General features: G+C 49.7%; 1 protein-coding gene across 1 annotated transcript in view; it reads left to right on the top strand.

Annotated features, from left to right (window-relative positions):
- Nucleotides 1-19,450, top strand: part of LOC144094168 (uncharacterized) — a 459,487-nt gene that overhangs the window by 305,574 nt on the left and 134,463 nt on the right. The window contains exons 30-32 of the mRNA XM_077628085.1: nucleotides 11,529-11,690; nucleotides 13,740-13,847; nucleotides 18,637-18,744. Of these exons, the coding sequence (XP_077484211.1) occupies nucleotides 11,529-11,690; nucleotides 13,740-13,847; nucleotides 18,637-18,744 (378 nt within the window). The remainder of the gene's footprint in view (nucleotides 1-11,528; nucleotides 11,691-13,739; nucleotides 13,848-18,636; nucleotides 18,745-19,450) is intronic.

Genomic DNA, 19,450 nt, shown 5'->3' with positions numbered 1-19,450 from the left:
GAGGCCATTGCCCTGCAGTGGGCGTAATCAGGCTGATGATAATGATTTTCAGTGATATATCAAAACATGGACGATACAGTGTGGAGTATCTGTATAGGAAATCAATTTCGGTTCCATGTCTTCTTTCAGATCATGGAAATCACGGAAATTTTTTAGAGTACCGTGGTATCAGTATCAAAGATACCTTTTTTCTGAAATGTCCTCCGCAGCCCTAAGAGAGGGACTTGAAAAGGGGCCGCGACTGCATCTGTAACCGTGGCCTAGGCTGCGGGATAGTATTGTTTCTGTTGTGTATATTCCCGCGAATCTTTGTTACGTTTTTTTTCATTCTTCAAGGCTGCACCCACGCAACTTTATCGCTTTGTTTGTGATGCAACACGCGACCAGGTTTATCTCGATTGATTCCATCTAGGCGGAGCTGATTGCACGTTGTTCCAAACTGTAATGGCAACTTTACGCGCCGTATCTCCAAAAGTTCTCTCTCTGCTTTAAATTCAGCACAGCCGAGAGCAGCGGGCATTCTGTTCGATGACCCCTACTCACGGTTGTTACTACGCCGCCACCGAGTGACTGAGTTATTTGGGGCCGCAGGTGTGCCTAATAAAGTTTCTTTCAGAAACCGTTTTTTCATGCTTTCTTACTGCTGGACTGCTGTCACCACTACCTAATTTCTGGTGGAAATACTGTGTATAGATCCATGTACCGGGCACCCTTCGCTAGCCGTGCCGCCAGACCTTTACGCTTCACACCGCAGGATGTGTCACCAGTTCACTGAGCTAACCGACGTCTACAAGGTGCACAACCTGAGTACGGGATCCTGCCGAATCGCACCCGAGAGAAAAGACGCTGCAACGTCCACCCAGACCTCGCCACAGACGTTGACCCCGATCATCCTGCTGACCCGAAAGACGGAGGTTCAATCCGGCATGCGGCGGTCGCATTACGATGGAGGCGAAATTCTAGAGCTCCGTGTACTGTTCGATGTCCGTGCACGTTAAAGAACCCCAGGCGTTCGAAATTTCCGGAGCCGTTCACTAGGGCGTACCCCATAGCCTGAGTCACTTTAGGACGTTAAACCCCCTAACCAAACCATCCTGCAGCAGCCGCGGATGCCGACAGCATTCAATGACTCTCTCAAGGCGAAGATCTCTAATAATGATTGGGGTAATTTGAGCGCGTGTCATTCCTCAACAGCTTGCATGATGCGACAATAATCGAACACATCTTTTTCTCACCGGAGGCCTCAGCCCGTACGTGGTACGAAAACCACCAGTCCTCTCTAACGACATAGGACCTTTTCAAGAACGAACTAATAAATGCATTTATGACTGTTACGAGGAAGGAAAGAGCCGAAGGACTCCTCAAGTCCAGGACCCAGATCCGGAATGAGTCGGTCCTCATTTACTTCGGAGAAATGAAGCACTCCTGTCGTCACCCAGATACCGAAACGACCGAGGCAAAGAAAGTTTAGTTTCCAGTGCGCGGCATCTAGGAACAACACTTTGTTGTCCACGACGGTCAGCCGCCAAAAAAAGCGGAGGAATTCACGCAAGAAGCATCCACGATCGAAAATACACTCGACATCTAGAATCGGCATACAACCAACCGGGCTCATGTATGTGAAATTCGCCCGGACAAGATGGCAACCACCAGCGACCACTTGAAGAAATATATCCGCGAAATCGCTTGCGAAGAGCTGCGGCGACTGCTGCCAACCTCCCCACAGCCGCAATGAGCGAATCTCGTGGATGTGGTACGGGAAGAAATCCAACAGGCACTTGGCACCCCGACTCCGATGGCAACCTCCCAGGCCATGCCATGCACCGCTGCAGTACGCACTCCTCAGCCCCAGTGACACCCTCTGTTCTCTCAGACATGAACCACTTGTTCCACAACGCCGATCACCTGCCCCCGCCCGCACAGCCTACTAACTACGCTGAAGCCTCAGGAAATGCGACGCCTGGAGGACTCCCGACAACCGGCCGCTGTGCTTCCATTGCGCTAAAGCCGGCCATGTTCTCCGGCACCGTCCCTACTGAAGAATGGGCCTGCGTGGCTATTCAACAAATGCGCACTGGCGCACCTCCGCCAACAACCCCCAGAGATCTACGAGTATCTTCGCAGAGAGGAGTGCATGCCATCGAGCCGTCTGTTCCACTCACTATCACCATCCGCAAAACGTTTTGCGTCGCCGGGCCGCAGCTACGCAGCGGCTATTCGCGGAAGGTCCCCCAGGCCCCGCAGAGGAAAATAAAGAAAGCAGCCTTTGGAGGTGAGTTTGCTCATTAGCGAATTGACGGAGACCCTCCACCGATCACGCCGCATGAAGACGCTACACCCGCTAAACCGACACCGTACACAATGACAACCTCGACCACGACGTGAAGCGCCTTCAAAACGACACCCCCACCCAGAAGAGCTTCGGTGACACGAACCACCCACGATCCACATACCCGACGAAGCCGTGACTCGACGCCGAGGGTGATGTGCAACTCAAGAACCAGGACATCCGACTTAAATGTGACTATCGACGGCCGGAAAGTTCCATCTCTATTCGACACGGGCGCTGATGATTTGGTGATGAATGGAAGATTCGCCGCGCAATTGCTGAAAGTCACGACCACTTGGGGCGGCCCACAAATTGGCACCATAGGAGGCCCCCTCATCATGCCATCGGGGCGATCACTGCGCGAGTGACCTATCCTGCGACCTTCGTAGCACTACAGCAATGTTCCCGCGACGTCACACTGGGCATCGATTTCCTTAATGAGCAGAAGGCGATCATCGACCTGCGTTCCAAGCTCATCACGCTTTCGACAGACGAAGCCATCCCTTCAATGACAACAATGGAGCAGCATGCTGCCCTGAGTGTCCTGGATGAACAAGTGAGCGTCCCACCCCGATCAAGCATCATGGTCATTGTAGGTGCCACGGATGCCAGGAACATGTGAGCTCTCATTGAGGAGAACACAGAGTTGCTTCTAGAGCGAGGAATAGCCATCGCAAGAGGCCGTCCATATTTCCGCAATTGACCAAGCTGGAGTGCTGTTGATGATCTTCAGCGAATAATACATGCACATTAACAAATTAACGACGATTGCTTTACTCGACCTACTATCCGAGGTATGCCACGCCTTCGCCCTCTGCGATCGAGATCCGGAAGATACCTAAGTAAGACCACAGCACGTCTTCGACATAAACCCACCTCTGCCCTAGAACATACAAGTCCATATACGCAATCTTCGAAGCTGCAGCGAGTGCTTCTCGTCATCGCCGACGCTCCTGCAGACGCCGATGGCTGAGCATCGCATTATAACCGAGCTGCACGCCCGGCGTGTCCGCCACAGCCCCTACCCTGTGTCGCCGTGAGAACGACAAACCATCCTGAACCAAGCGGAGCAAATGCTTCGCGACGACGTCATCCAGCCGTCAAAGAGCCCCTTGGCGGCACCAGTTGTTCAAATGAGAAAAAAAGACGGCGCACTTCGATTCTAACGTCAATTACCGCCGTTAACTAACATAAGAAAGAAGGACGTCTACCCCCTTCCCGGCATCGACGACGCAATGGGCCAGCTCTGCAAAGTCAAGTATTTCTCATCGATGGCCCTCAAGGGTGGCTACTGGCAAATTGAGGTCGATGAAAGAGATCGTGAGATGACCGCATTAACCACTACAGATAGCCTCTCCGGGCTTAAGGTGATGCACTTTGGTCTCTTTTCCGCACGAGCGACGTTTCAGCGAGTAATGGTACGGTGGTGGCAGGCCTGAAGTGGAAAATTAGTCTGGTAGTTTAGATGACACCGCTGTCTTCGCCTTCAACTTTGCAGTGTACCTGAAAAGGCTTCTAATAGTACTGTAGAGGTAATCAAGTCGTCCGGCATAACACTGAAAGCAGAGAATTGCCACTTCGCCTTTGAAGATCTGCTGCATCTAGGCCACGTCTTCAGCAAGGAGGGGGTATGCCCATACCCGCAGAAAACAGCTGCTATCGTTAAATTTCCACTGCGGGCCAAAAAAATAAAACTGTGTGCATGTCTGTGCGCGTATTACCGACGATTTATCAAGAACGTTTTGCTCATCGCCGGGCCTCTGACCAAACTTACAAAGGCAGACGTGCCATTTGAATGGGAGGCGCCGCGAGCAGAAGCCTTCAAGGAATTTCAGCGCCATTTACAGTCCCCATCAATCCTCACGCATTTTGATGAAAACGCCGATACTGAAGTTTATACCGACGCAAGCAGCGTGGGCCTAGGCACCGCCCTTGCTCAGAAAACAGATGGGCTGGAGAAAATAATGGAATACCCTAGCCGTTCTCTTTCCAAGACCAAGGCTAACTATTCGACAACTGAGAAACAGTGCCTTGTCGTCATGTGGGCTACCTCGAAATTCCGCCCCTGCCTGTGCAGACGACCGTTCAAGGTGATCAGCGATCACCACGCACTGTTCTGGCTTGCCAGTTTCAAGGACCCCTCCGGCTGCCTCGCTGGATGGAGCCTGCGCCTCCAGGAGTTTGAGGTTGTCGTTTACAAGTCCGGACGCAAAGTCTCAGACGCCGACTGTCTGTCACAAGTCCCTGTAATGCAGCGGCGCCGGACCACCGAACACCTGGCACCTGGCACCCATCGAACTCCAGCTCTTAAGCACAGCAGCAACTCTCGCACCCCGACTTAAAACGCCTCTGAGTTCTTGGAAGGCAAGGTTCCTTGACCCCCCGCCTCGTCAAAACGAAGATTGCCTTCGTTCTGAATACAGGATGACGGCATCGTGAAGGAGAGCTTCGCGAAGTAGCATGCTAGGCTAACAACCAGGCAGACCTCTCCTGTAATAAATAAAGTCTCTCCTCCTCCTCCTCCTCCTCCTCCTCCTTGTTGTAGCTGCCAGGAAGTTCTGCAGGGTTCACAAGAGGAGCCGACTGCTGGGGATCTAGGAATTTCTCGCACCCTCTGCCGCATTCAAGACAAGTAGCCTATACTGGCCCCGACTGTCTGCCGATGTCGCACATTATGCAAAGCTTGCCGAGATTGTCAGCGACGAAATACCGCTCCCAACCTACCATCATGATTTCTGAACCCCAATGAACCCCCCTCAAGGCCCTTTCAGCCGATCGGTATGGACTTGCTTAGTTTTTTCCCGAAGTCAACGTCTGGAATAAGTGGATCATCGTAGCGACCGACTACCTGACACGCTACGCACAGGCAAAAGCCTTATCGAGAGGAACAGCAGGAGAAGTCGCCAAATGTTTCGTTGAGTGCATGTGCTCATCACGGACAGAGGAACAGCGTCTACGGCGGAATTGACGCAAGTAATCCTGCGCTGCAGCCAAACAACCCACCGCAAGATAACTGCTCACCGACCGCAGACCAACGAACTGAACAAAACAATCACTGATATGTTCACCACGTAGGTCAGTGCTGAACTGAACACCGGGGACGTCCTCCTGCCTTACATTATCTTCACCTACAACACCGCAGTGCAGGAGAGCATCCAGATGACACCTCTTAGGATCGTCCATGGCAGGGAAGCCGTGACCATGCTATACGCCATGTTGCCCAACGTTACCGGAGAAGATGAAGTCAACGTCGCCGCTTACCTTCAGCGCGCAGAAGCCGCTCGAAGATTGGTACGATTACGGAGCAAAGACCAGCACCGTACCGATGCCAGATAATAGAACCTAAGAATACACAACGCGAAATACAAGCCTGGAGGCCGAGTCTGGATTTGGATGTCCATTCACCGCCATGGATTGAGTGAAAAACTTTTTCACCGCTATTTATGCCCGTTTAAGGTTCTTCGTCCGCTAGGTTAACTCGACTGTGAAGTCTTCCCTGAGGAAATGTCTGCATCCCAGCGACGTCGCCTACGACCGGAATCTGCCCATGTCGTCCGTCTAATGGCCTATCATGCGTCCTAAAGGACGCTGTGTTTCTATTCTTGGTGTTTATTTTCCTCAGTCAGTTTTGTTTGTCTCTAGTCGCCTTATTTGTTTTAAAACATATGGTTGATGCTTCTTTGAGAGGGGTGTACTGCCGTGAATCAGTGTACTGTTTTTTTCATTCTTCTAAGCCACCTGCACGCGGCTTTATCGCTTTGTTTGTGGGGGAAGGCGCGACGAGATTTATTTCGATTGATCGCATTCGGGCAGAGCGATTATACATTGTTCTAGACTATTGTGGTAACTTTGCATGCCGTATCTCGAAAGTAAGCACAGCCTAGAGCTGCGGATTTTGTTCGACGACCGCTGAGCACGCTTGTTGCTACGCCGCCTCCGAGTCACTGGGTTAATTTTGGGTGGAGGTCTGCCCAATAAACCTTTGCTTTTATAAGCAGTTTTTGCTGTCTTCCAGGCTGCCGGACTGCCGTCACGACTACGTGAAAATATGTTTTCGTGTGCTTCTACTGCGTACGGTAACCATTAGCGGAGGTGCTGAACTACTTCTTGGAATTCACGTGGTGTTCGCGAGTAAACAAGCTGGTGGGTTCCGGCGTCTATCGGTCGTTCATTTTTAAAAAACAAAATACTCTGATTGGCTCTGACTGGTCACTAAAATGCTGTCTACAATGCGGGGCAAGCTGGTTTAAGTTGGCGTTTTGGTGCTAGTTCGGCAGTTAGGCTGACAGCACTTCGTTGAGAAGGGCTCTGGCCTGACGCTCCAGATCGTTCACCATGATGGCGACCACCCTGATCAATCTTTAAACAGTTCTAAATTGTTTGTAAATAAACGAAGCTGTAGAATGTGCCAAGAGGTAGGTCTTAATCTCCCTTCTGCAACGTCTCGCGACGAAACGGACCTAGGCTCCAGCGAAAACCGAGATTGCAGAACAAAAACACAACGCTTCCGCAAGAGGAATAAACCCCAGAGTTGGACGAACAATCGACTGGTCGTGGACAGTCGTTATGAAACGTGAAAATGTAGATGCCAAGAAATAAATAAAGAAAGAAAACTATACCGTCCGAGTTTTTTTTCCATATTTTTCCTCAGTGTCTGCATTTTTTCTTTTTAAATTGGCTGAAGCTCCACTAACACTGCACTGTAGCTGGACGTTATTTGTGGGCGCTGCATCCGTTGTATCATTATGTGCAGAAAGCCTTGCCCTATATTTGCTTTCAAGAAGGGTTTGACGCGACATTGTTATTATTGTGCACGTTAACACGCAAGGCGAGCGGACTACGCTCCACCGTTGTCCTTTCAAAATGTTTCGTTTTCTCTTGATCTATGCAAAAACAGTGAGAGTTGCGCCGCTCATTACGGGACGCGGCTGCTCCAGAAAGGGACTGCAGCGCAAATAAAGAATGCATTGATAGTGCAGGAAACACAGGACAACGACCTTCCCGACTGTATATTTTTCGGTTTTAGGCAACCTTCAATCAAATCCTGTTGTGCGCTAGTTGGTGCAGGCTGCAGGAATACGTATTGCGGTGTAATGAACAACACGGACACAGAGGACCTGGGAGCAAAACTGATTTGTCGATGTTGGGAGAGCACCCAGTGTAGCAGAAGGGTATAAGGAATGTATCCACTTGGCGCATGTTTTAAGCGCTCTTTCGCTCTCTGTGTGGTATATGTGTCGCATGTCGTTGGCATCTTTCTTCGTGCCACTATCCTTATTCCTGCCGCCGTAGGAACTTGGAGCTATAATAAAGCTGCCCCAAAAGTCTCAGAGAAGAGTTACTCATATATCTTGGAATGTGTGTTCCCAACGGCGATTGTTGTTTTGTGAAGGTGGTCCTCAGCGCCCAAGCACTTATTCGAGCGGCGGATTCTGAAGCATTAATACATTAAGCCATGGGATAGCTCGACATCATGAGGCTTATTTCTATCAAAGGGTAAAGAAAGGAAGGCACGCATAACTGCCATCAGCACCGCGGAAAATATTTTCAGCAACGAAAATGTTCCAGTCACTTCACCGCCACCTTTTGCTACGACACAAATGCTATCTTCAAGTACACAATATTTGTTGTCCACCCTTTTAAAGGGACACTGAGGAGAATCCTATTAATTTTTTTTTTGTTAGCAAAATCCGATAGTTCGGCATTTCATGGCTTTGTTGCCGCTTGTCCGGGAGCAAAAGATGCATTTATTTCAAAGAAATTTGGATTCGAAGCTGAAAACGTTTTTCCCGCCACTCCAATTCAAACTCGAGAACTCTTATGACGTCACAGGACGGAGTGACGCGAAACGTGACGTAAACGGAGACTTCGTGATTTCTGGCGGCTAGCGGTGCAGTCTAGCAGCTGCCGAAATGAAAGCTACCGCCGCCGCACGTTGAAGACATCTATCGGGAATCGCTACCGTCGCTTCATTTACGTTTGCACCGGCGTCTTGCCAGCGTTACGATGGATCCTGTTACCGAACCCGACGACGTAGTTCTCGCAAAAACTCCGGCCTGCATTTCAACGACCTCAGCCCCACAGAGCGTGCGATGCTTTTGAGGGAGCACGGTGTAAGGTTTCTGGCGACAGCCCGTCTGGTTCAGCTGCGTAATCGGCCCGTGACCCCTGCAGCCGGGGTCACTGCACGGCGATAGGCATATTGGTTCCCACGGCCGGTCCCCGCTTGGTTTATTGGATTCGAGACGGAGGACTCTGCTGCCGTTTGTAAACAACATTGTTCTCGGAAGATCGACCGTGCAGTACGGAGGCAGTTAGCGACCGCCAAAACAGAGCAGGGGTGGCTCACCCCTTCAACTGTGCCTGCTCGCCGGTGCCTCGCCCATTCGGACTTCCCGGAAGACGTGTCCGGCTTGGCAGCGTGAGAACTGTCGTTCGGAGGCGAAGACAACGCTCTCTCTGGTGGGGGCGATTGTCCAGCGGCACCCTCTCTCTCTGGCGAGGCATGTGACGTGGGTGTGTCCCTATGTGAAGTGGTGTGTGTGTGTGTGTGTGTGTGTGTGTGTGTGTGTGTGTGTGTGTGTGTGTGTGTGTGCGTGTGCGTGTGCGTGTGCGTGTGTGTGCGCGCGCGCGCGCGCGCGACAGCGCAAGTTAGGCGACGCCCAACCTGGCGAAGACCTCCTCGAACCTGGGGAAACCGGACGACGAGTGCCATGAGGAGGAATCCTCAATCAAAATCAGATCTTCTCAGATCCTCCGACCTTCCCCCATCACCCTCCAATGGGTTCCTAAATCTTGTAAATAATGTAAAATAAACCCCCTGTACAGTTTCCTTCATAACCAAGTCCGACGACGTCATTCGTAGAAGGGACCTGCGGCGCTGAAAGAGTCAGCTCACACAAGGACCCCTAATCTCCAACAACGGTTAGGTGAGGAGCCGGTGGGTCGTTTCCCCCTTCCGCCGTGAGAAGCCGTTGCAAACTAAATATCATAACCCCAGTGCGGGGAGTCGCGAGGGTCCAAGACAAGGTCGGCGCCTTGCGCCCATCGGAGGCTGGCTGGGGCTTTGGGGCCAACGGATTGTGATTCCTTGAACGGCGCGGTTGCACGGCGCAGCAGGCGGCGTCGAGGTCTCCCACGGTTATTTATTTATTTATTTTTTTGCCGCAAAAACGGATGCGTGCTCAAGGGCGGTCGCGTTTAAAGTTGGCGTCTTGAAACTAAAGCCGGCGCACGACGCTTCAGCGGTTTCCGCTAGATCCAACGGGTCCACTGGATCGGGCTCTCTCACCCACTTTCATGTCCTTCAGATATGTACTGTAAATGGATTAAATTAGCCGAGCTCGAAAAGAACAGCTCCGCCCAACCTCCGAAGGTATTGAATTACGTCACAACGCGCACCTCGCCGCGGAACCGAATCAGTCTGGCCGGGCCGGCGGCGGCTGGCGCACTCGGCGCGAAATACACATGCTCCAAGTCTCCCCGCCAGTGCGGTCAGAGTGCGCCGAAGCCGCCGAACGCGTCAGCGGTCAAGCGCAGTGGGAGTATAGAGGGTCTCGCTTTGGCCGATGTAACGTCGCCGTGCAGCACGCGGGCGCGCGCGTTACGCCGGAGCACGAACGCGCATTAACAGAGCCTGCGCTTAACCGCTAACCAACGTATTCGGTGGCGGCATCCATGGGAGCCACTGAAACCCCCCGCCCACTCACTCACTGAATAAAAAAATAAATCCTGTGCCGAGGTTCAGAATAGAACCAGGGCCTTTGGCGTTTGAGGCGGAGACGCTACCACTCCGCCCCGACGGTTCAAGCTACAACAATCAATAAAGGCGCATCTAGTGAATGCACTCTTCTGATGCAGAAATCTCCGCGCTTTCACTAGGTATATCCTGTCCTAAATGAGCTAGGCCATCAGCAATTTTTCTGAAATGTCTTGTACCTTGTCTCCCGTCCCTAATAAACGATTTCCGTTAAGTATTTTGAAGTTGACTGGCACAACCGGGATTGTTTCGCTGGGCGAGCGGGCGAATACACTAGTGTTGCCTTGTACGATCACCGACCATCGTGCCATCATAGCTTTTCATCGACCGTGGCGCTCATCTGACAAGCCTTAACAGGCTCCTTCAAAGGTTAACTAGCACTTAAAGCTGCACTTGGAGTTCCTCTGCTGTTCGGCGCATGTAAATCGAGGCGCTTCAAAAACAAAACCACGGGGCACGCAAAGCTCATAGACGCAAAGCGCTATAAAAAACCGAAACTCTCCTGGCCGCCTGTGGCGCCACCAAGCTTCGGTTTTCTTTGCTTCCAGCATTCAGGTTGTCTTTTGTCTGCCTTTCTTGTGTTATAAAACTCCATTATCGGTTTTAAAACAAAACTTCCTTCAATATTGAACCACGAAACTTAACCTTTGTCAACCTCAGTGATTCGAGGAGCCAGGTAGGACGGAAAATTCCTCCAAGGTGGCGTCTCTTGTCCTATGGCATCACCACGCTTGTACTTGCGAGATTGTCCTTGTACTTGCGATTTCGGTTCTTGCTATTTTCTATCTTACAAGAGCTTTGTTTTCAGTAAGAGCGGCGTTTTTGTTATCAGGAGCTGGTATTCTATCGATACAAGCCAACTTCAATTTCTCCTCAGTGTCCCTTTGACAGGCCTTGGCGTGAAAGACTAACTTTCGAAAATAATTCTGAAAGAATTAGGTCGTGTTCAGGGTTTACTCTTGATGCACGTCCGTCGGCAAAATATGTATGGCCGCAGTGTTTGCTTTTCAGAAAAGTTTCTGGGAAACACTGAAGGCACGTAAGAAATTGTGAGCTTCTTCGAGGCGAGAAGACCCCTTGTCCTGGCCTTTCGATAAACTTTGGTCCTTAAGGGTGCCTTGAGTGCTCCTTTATGCGCCTGCAAAGCCGACAATGTGGGTGCAAGACTTTTAATTAAGACTATACATCCCACCAAGATATGAGACGACAAATGGGGTATCAAACTTCGCAATGAATTCTTCCTTTCAAGCGTCCAGCACACTCACATTTTATTCTTGCCGCAGTTCGCAGAAGATGGCGTGCAGAACGCTAATCATCCAGATGCACCACGGCAGGGGAGAATTATAAAAATGCAGAGCGAGATGCGTGCGCTGCCCACAACTGTGCCCCACGGGAAGCGACGATGAGAAGAGAAGAGCCAAGCTGTGACCTTCTGCGCAGGGCCTTCCCGGCCGTCGGGGTGACGCCGGCCAGCCGGGATCCAAGGGCTCCCGGGGGGAGCAAGGCACGCAGGGACCAGAGGGCCTGCCCGGCCGCACGGGCGAACAGGGACCCCAGGGCCCGGCGGGTGCACCCGGACCACACGGGGAGCCCGGAGAAAAGGCCAGTGTCCAACTGTCTCCTCCATGTTGAGGGCATTGGCTGACACAGTAACCGTGTGCAAGCACGGCCAGCAGACGTGGAGCGCTCCTTTCGATTTGTGTTTTCCATACGCATCCACAATTCTCAAAAAGTTACGAGGACGTAAAGGGTTTTTAGAGGAGGTACGGAAATATGAGGATTGGAAAGAGCTGTGTATGAAAGTTAACACAGAATATCCTAGTAATAAGCGATTCGCTGGCTACATTGCCTCGAAAATATCTCAGGGGACCAGTTGCAAAACCTGTTCGAGCGCCTAGACAAGCAAAGTTGAAAGATGTGTTGAAAATAATATAAAGTAATCTAAATTAATGATCTGTAGCTTCGGAAGGACAAAACAGTTTATGATAGGCATGAAAGCACTGTAATTTGTCATAGAATACATCTGCCTTGGGCAGGTAGCAACCGCTGACCCCACCCTCGAGAGTAAAATATCTACGAAAACAAGGACTGACTGGACAGCATTCTGCTTATACTCTCTGGTCATGAGCAGCAGTTTACCAGTGCCTCTCAAGAAGAAAGTCTACAAAACTCGTATCTTTGCAGTACTTACCTATGGGCCGGAAATATGGAAGCTAACGAAGATGCCTGAAATCAAGATGATGCCGGAGCAGTTAGCTGTGGAAAGGTAATGTTAGGTGGAACATTAAAAAAGATAGAGAGAGGAGAGTAGGTCAGAGAACAAGTATCAAGTAATAATTGCATGATCGCAATCAAGAAGAATAAATGAGAAAGGCAAGGTATATATGCGAAGGCAAGGTATAAGATAGTCGTTGAGGTTAACGGACTGGATTAACCATAGTAGGCGACGTCAGAAACTCAGATGGGCGCAGTGGGTAAAGAAGTTTGCGGGTATAAGATGGCCGCGGCTGGCACAGAGGAGGGTCATTTGGAGAGATGCGGGAGAGGCTTTTGTCCTGCAGTGGGCGTAGTTAGGCTGATGATGAAAGCTGCTTTAATACAGCCCCGCGGAGTCGAAGCATGCCGTTTCTTGTTCGCTTTATTGAATAAGGAGGAATTTCGGTCACTGGTAGATCGATTGTACGTCGAGCAGGGCGGAAGGGGGTGCGGAGGGTTATTGGCCAAGGAGCCTTTTCCCAATTATTTCATCCCCGAAGGGTCGAACACTCCAGGCCTAATTAAACCTTGCGCCCGTTAGAAAATTGGCGGGTACACAGCGTCACTACGGATCTCACCCGGCACTTCCCACATTCGGGGCGGACGCTCCAGCCGCATTGAAACAGCTGGTTTGTTTCGTCACGCGCTCTCGCTGTACTGTGAATGCAAAACTAAACTGAGTGAAAAAAAAATATAGCCGAAGTTTTTCCGTATATTCAGAAATAAGAGAAATAAAACAATTTAACCTTAAGAGATACCATCTCTAAGAAATTTGTGCAGCAATTAGTACATGGAGCACAGAAAGAAAACAAGTAAATATGTACAGGCAACACTTATAACATGAAGTACCCAATGTTTGCAGTAGATAACAAAATGTACAAGAGTAGAAGCACCCGATGTTACTGAAAAAATATATACCTACATTAAGTACTAAACATCGAAAAGAAATCAGCAAGAGCAAAAAAATAAAATTAAACAAAGGCTAAGGGATAAATGACGTGTTTGGCGTTAACTCTGAGCTCGAGGTCGAAACTACCTTAAACATCTAAGCTAGCATGTTTTTGGCGGCGTGAAAACTGTTTAGAAAAGTGTTCCGACCACAGCTGCGCTGCTTTGTCTGCTTTTCTTGTCTCGTATCGCTGAGGCATACTGCGCACTCCCTGAGATACAGCTATCATAGTTCGGAGCAAACTTCGCCTTCCCTACAATTGTTTAGATGGATAACACATTGCAGAATAGGCTAACGTTTTTACGAAATGCACAAAAGCTTGGTTGCTGTTGCAGCCGCAGTAATTCGACTGGAGTGACTGTTTTACCTCTCCACGCCACGAAGAACAGACAAAAAAAAGACCGCATAGCGTGTGAGACGTAGCCTTGTTTCTCCTACCTTCGCAGGGTGAGCCTGGAAGCCCAGGTCCAGTTGGTGTAACGGGAGCACCAGGATTGCAGGGAGACCGCGGTCTGAACGGACCTCCGGGGCCTCCGGGATTCCCCGGCCCAACGGTGAGGCTCGCGTTCAAAGCACTCGACCCGCTCTGCTACATGAGGAGCCATATGTCTCACTCTTTTCTTACATTGCATGAGGGTGCTCTCAGGACATCATGAGGAGCTTGGAAGGGAGTGAGGCGCGCTTTCTTTTTTAAACCGCGCCCGAGGCGGACGTAGTACTAGTCCACACATGCGATAAAATGAACACCTGAAAAATAGTTACGGTGGTTGCGTAATTGTAATTGATGTCACTAATACTTCATTATTAAGGCCCATGGCAGAATGGGATTAAGGATGGCTTGAATCAAAAGTCTCATCTCGCGTACGCGGCTTTTGCGGCTTTTCCGTGAGTAAATGTACCGAACAACAAATGGCTTTCCAAATAATTGCGCCACAGCAACAGACACGGGTGAAGGTGCCTACAGCCCTGTGTGTGTGTCTTCTTCTTCTTCTTCTCCTCAAGTAATATGGCACATACCCACGTGGGGGGATTGGCCAAGGTATAGGGTAGAATGCCAATGAAGCATTTGCGCGGGGAAGGAAACGTCAGAAGACTGAATCAAGATAAAAAAAAAATTGGGAAAAATAAAATGAATTCAAGAGGTATGAGTCATTCGGAATAGAATCAATCTAGCCTTTTTTGGACATGCGAAAGAATTTTGTGTATAGCTAACAGGATAATCGGTTAGGTGCACTTATGTAATCGTGAAGGTAGCCGCATACACTGCTTAACGGGAATCCCTTGGCACTCGCACCGAACGATAGAAGAACTGTAAGAGACAGAGGCAGTCCTAGTCTCGAAAGAGGAACCTCCAGATATTGCTTTCTCTGAACCGCGAACCGCCGGCAAGAGAGGAGAAAATGATCGATTGATTCAACTTGCCCACATGATACACAAAGGTTTGTCGCAGCGAACCCGCACCTGCATAAGTACAAGTTTAAGTGAGGGATTCTACATCGCAGGAGCGTCATGGACACTTCACAAAGCCTTGACTTACACCACCGGATATTCCATGGGTACTTTAGGTGTTGAAAGTCCACGGTATTCAGCAACGGATCACTCAAAGTGGCTGAAATATGTTGGAACCGCTGGAAACGTGAAGCTGCTAACAGAATGAGGTGAGGGACGGGATATATTACAGGTGCGCTGAGAGCTGACCTTGCCAATAAATCAGCCACCTCGTTAAAATAGACGCCTGAATGCCCAGGTACCCAGACCAAACGGATCTCGCGCACTGTGCTCGGAACAAAAAACCTAAGTGAACGAGTCAAGAAAGATTTTTCCGAATTTTGGAGAGAGACAATAACTGAAAGGCAGTCTGTGAGAATAAGAACCCGTGCGACATGTCTGGGAATTTTGAGAAGAGCCAAACCAATGGCCAAAAACTCTGCGAAGAATATAGGAGTATAATCAGGGATACGAACGGAGTAGCTCCAATCTAGATCCTGCGAATATATGCCGAATATATGTGTGTCCCTTGTAGGTCTTCGCCTTTATCTTCTGCTATGTATTAAACAAAGAAATAAAGGATGCTCCTAGCATTTCGACGCAGAACGCACTGAGTAAACTGACAGGACATGTAGAGTCGGTTGAATGGTCTGGGATGTATATTGTGAACGACACATTTATTCGCCCGTATTTATAATCGAACGCAGTTGCCACGGGTAGCTGCATTTGAAACAACCAGCCTTTAAAACTTTTTACCCCCTACCAATGGCGAATATGTTTGTGGGTTTAATCAGGCTTTTCTTTTACTTGGCGCTGCAGTAAGCGGCACTAGTGCGCCAGGCGCGGCTATCAGTCACACTTCGTTAGGCCTGAAAACTTCTGAGGATCACAGCATATAAATTACACAGTCATTCTTTGAGGAACAGTTTTATACTGTTGCATGAAAATGTTTCAGATGCTATCTTTACACTGATGTTTATTGGTATTATGGTATCTTGGGTTTAACGGCCAAAATCGACAGATGCGTTATGAGGAACGCTGTAGTGGAGGGCCCCGGAATTATTTCGACCACCTGAGGTTCTTTAACGTGCACTCACATTGCACAGTACACGGAAGTCTTGCATTCCTCCTGTGTCGCAATTCGACCGCCATGGCCAGTTTAGACTGCGCGTCTTTGGGCTTAGCAACCAAACGCTCTAAAACACTGAAATAGCGCGGTGTGCACATTTGTATCTGTTTGCTTATGTACTGCCGCGGGTGTTTGTTCTGTTTGTTTGTTCACCCTGAAACCCGCTGGCATTCGGTTTTATCATTTCCTTCTGGCGCGAGATGCGACCAGACTGATCTCGCATGGTCGAAGCCATGGAGTTTCTTCATATATCTGGAGGGCAACCTGGTGGCGATACACTTCATCCGCCATGCAGAGGCGCGAGAATGGCGGGAAAACAAGGTTTCTTGCTTGCTTTGGCTTTTGTTTGGCATATAGTGCGGATTCAGCTGTAAGAATACGACTATTCTAGAAGCAAAGATCAAACGAATGCTCGGAAATACCAGCCTAGGATCGAACTTTCACTTCCGTTTAATCTGTTGAATAACTGAAAAAAGCAGTATCTCAATAACTTAATCTGCGCACAGTGGAGAGCATCGGACGCAGTTAGTAATTTCTAGGTACAATCCACGCTTTCTACCTAGCACTAGCCAAGCCGTACACAAACATCGCCTTCCCAGCTTTCGTGCTGTGGATTAAGTGCTCTCCAAGAAACTCCCATAGACGGTGGCGCAAGCTTTCCCTCTAGGTAATATCTAAAATTCTATGATCGCACCCACGCGCAACTGCTTCTACTTTGTTCCAGATTGTTGTAGTTGTTCCGGCGCCTTATAATAACGGTTCCTTGCAAGGTTTAAAATGAGCGTGGTCGAGAGCTGCGAGCATTCCGTTTGAGAACCGCCGAGCACGCATGCTGCATTAGCCGCGGCCCATTCATTATTGTTCGCGAGCACAGGCCGGCCCAACAGAGTTTTCTAAGCCTTTTTGCCGTTTTCCTTACTGCCGGACTTCTGTCACCAATACGTGACATCTGTTGGAGATGCTGGGTAAGGATATCCTTGGCGCCCTCACTCCCTGGGAGCCGCAGAAGAAGCCCAAGCCGCCCGAAGAAGCGAACACCAGCAAAGCCGCCGAAGTCGCGCCGACAGAAGACGACCTGCGAACCTGCGACCGTCTCAAAAAGCTTCAACCTGAACACAGACTTCTACCGGACCGTACTGGCATCCGGAGGGAAAGCTTGACATCGACAATGACTTCGCCAACAGCGTCAGCACAGGTTATCCGACCGCAATCCCGAACACCACCGCTTTTCAACGGCACCCCAGGCTAAGATGCAGATGGCTGGTTGGAACAGCACGGACGAGAAGCAGATTTAAACAACTGTGATAATGCTACCAAGCTTCAGAACATTTTATTTGCATTTCATGGGGCCCCTCGCACTTGTTACAAGAGCCACAAAATCTCCCTGACGAGTTCGGACACATTTAAGAATGGTTCTTGAAGGCTTTTTCAATCCTGTAGCGCATGGAAAGGGGTAATATACAGCTCCAGGCTCGGATCCTGCACCAGAACCAGACACTGACAGCTTACGTCGAAGAACTAATGCACCTTTACGATAATGAAGAAGAAAAAAAAGTTTACCTCTTATTGCGGCATGACAAAGAGAAACTTTTTGCCGGATTCGTGCGTGATTCCCCGAAGACAGTCGTGGATTTCTCCGAGGAAGCACGTACTATCGAGAAGAGCATGGACGCTCGGACCCGCCGCTACCCTGCAGCCATCCTACTCTGCTCCTCAGAAGTACACCCGGATACAACACCCACCAGCAAATGTAACTTCAAGAAACTACACGTAAAGTCGTCCGAGAAGAACTGTGCCGTCTGTTGCCGACACCAGTGCAACCTGAACTATGCACATTGATGAATACTATAGGTGAGGAAGTACAGCAGGCACTGGGTTTTCCTCACACGATGGGTTCCACCCAAGAACTTCTGGCCATGACGTACGCTGCCGCGGTTCGCAGCCAAAGGGCTCCAATAAAAGCTGGTTCACATGCAAGCGAATCAATGACTAGCATAGGTGCGTCACCGAGAAACTCTAATTTGGAACCCGCCGCTCACCGCCGCGGCGACTCAATAACAGGTTTTTGCGCCGCGTAGGCAGGATTCGCTAGTGTTTTCGCTTGCATGTGAAGCAGACTTAAGCCTGGCAATCGAAGTGGATGGAAGAGACAGAAGACCGCAATCATCACACCGGGGGACTTCTTAGAGTTTGAGGTGTCATATTTGGACTCTGTTACACGTCAACGTCATTTTAACGGTTAATGGCTACATTACTAAAAAGTTTGAAATGGAATATTTCTCTAGAATACTTAGATGACGTCGTGGTCTTTGCGTGGAACTTCGATGACCCTTAAAAGCCTTCAAACAGCGCTGGAAGTTGTTGCGCGTGGCTGTGATCATTCGAGATAATCCTGGCCGCATCTCGCGTCACAAGCAAATGTAAAAACCTAGTGCCAGCGGCTTTGAGGCTGGCTTAAAATGTTTCGGCGGCTGAATTCACTCATTTGGGTGTTTAGTAGTAGTGCCCACATTTCTGTGTATTGCGCCTTTTATATGGACGTCTGAGAGTACTTAGGACGCTTGTCGAAATGAGTACGGGGTGCTTGCAGGGAATAATAATATATAATATTTACGACATCCGCTTGAAAAAGAAAAAAAAATGCACGCCTATTACGACAAGAGAACGCATATTATACAATGCGGGGGACGGAGCGCAAAGCGGTGGGAAACTCGTGGTAATCGCAGGGCGCACCGGGGACACCGGGAGCCAAAGGCGCTGCTGGACCACCGGGCGCCAAGGGACAACAGGGTGACGCCGGGTCTCAGGGACTTCCTGGAGAGACGGGACCACAGGTAAGACGTCTCCCTCTCTCGGCGCTTAGTTTCGGCGGAATTCGGTTTTTCTTTTTTTTACACGCCCGCTATGCGCATGCGCGTCTCTCCTCCTTTGTCCTCTCTCAAACTCCACTATTTGAAAAAAAAAATCGCTCACTTCAACTGCTAATGCTCAGTTCACGCTGGCGACAGATGACGAAAGCTTTAAGCACACACCAGCCACTTCCCAATGTTGCCTCGTAGAAGCGGATGGAAGCGGATGGACCCTGCACCACCCACATGTCTTTGTTATCAAAATGCTTCGTGCGTAGCAGGCGATTTTTCGTTCACTCCGTAGAGAGCCCCACATTGTATGATAAGGACGAATTCATCCCTCAGCACTTCAGGGTAGAATCGCTACATTCAATTCTTCTGGCGGCTGGCCAGTACTCCATGCATTGCTTACGTGAAGGGGTTCTCTTCTTGGACAAATGCAACTTGCGCCATCTCAAGTGATGGCTTTCGTTTTAAATAGTGCAATACTTAGCGTACATGCAAATAATTTGTGATGACGCTTTTGTGTGCTTGTTCGTATTACCTACTGCTGCACGATAGTATTCCATTTTTCCTGCGCGCTTTCTCTTGCTTGCTTTTACCTTGTCTATTACTACTCACTCCCCCTTTTCTACTGCCTTGAGCGAGCGACCTGTTACGAGGCAGTTATAGGGACCGACAGTACGTTGAT

This window comes from Amblyomma americanum, chromosome 6 (assembly GCF_052857255.1).
Source record: "Amblyomma americanum isolate KBUSLIRL-KWMA chromosome 6, ASM5285725v1, whole genome shotgun sequence".
Lineage (NCBI taxonomy): Eukaryota > Metazoa > Arthropoda > Arachnida > Ixodida > Ixodidae > Amblyomma > Amblyomma americanum.
The sequence above is the reverse complement of the archived record's forward strand: the minus strand, read 5'-3'. Positions and strand labels throughout refer to the sequence as shown.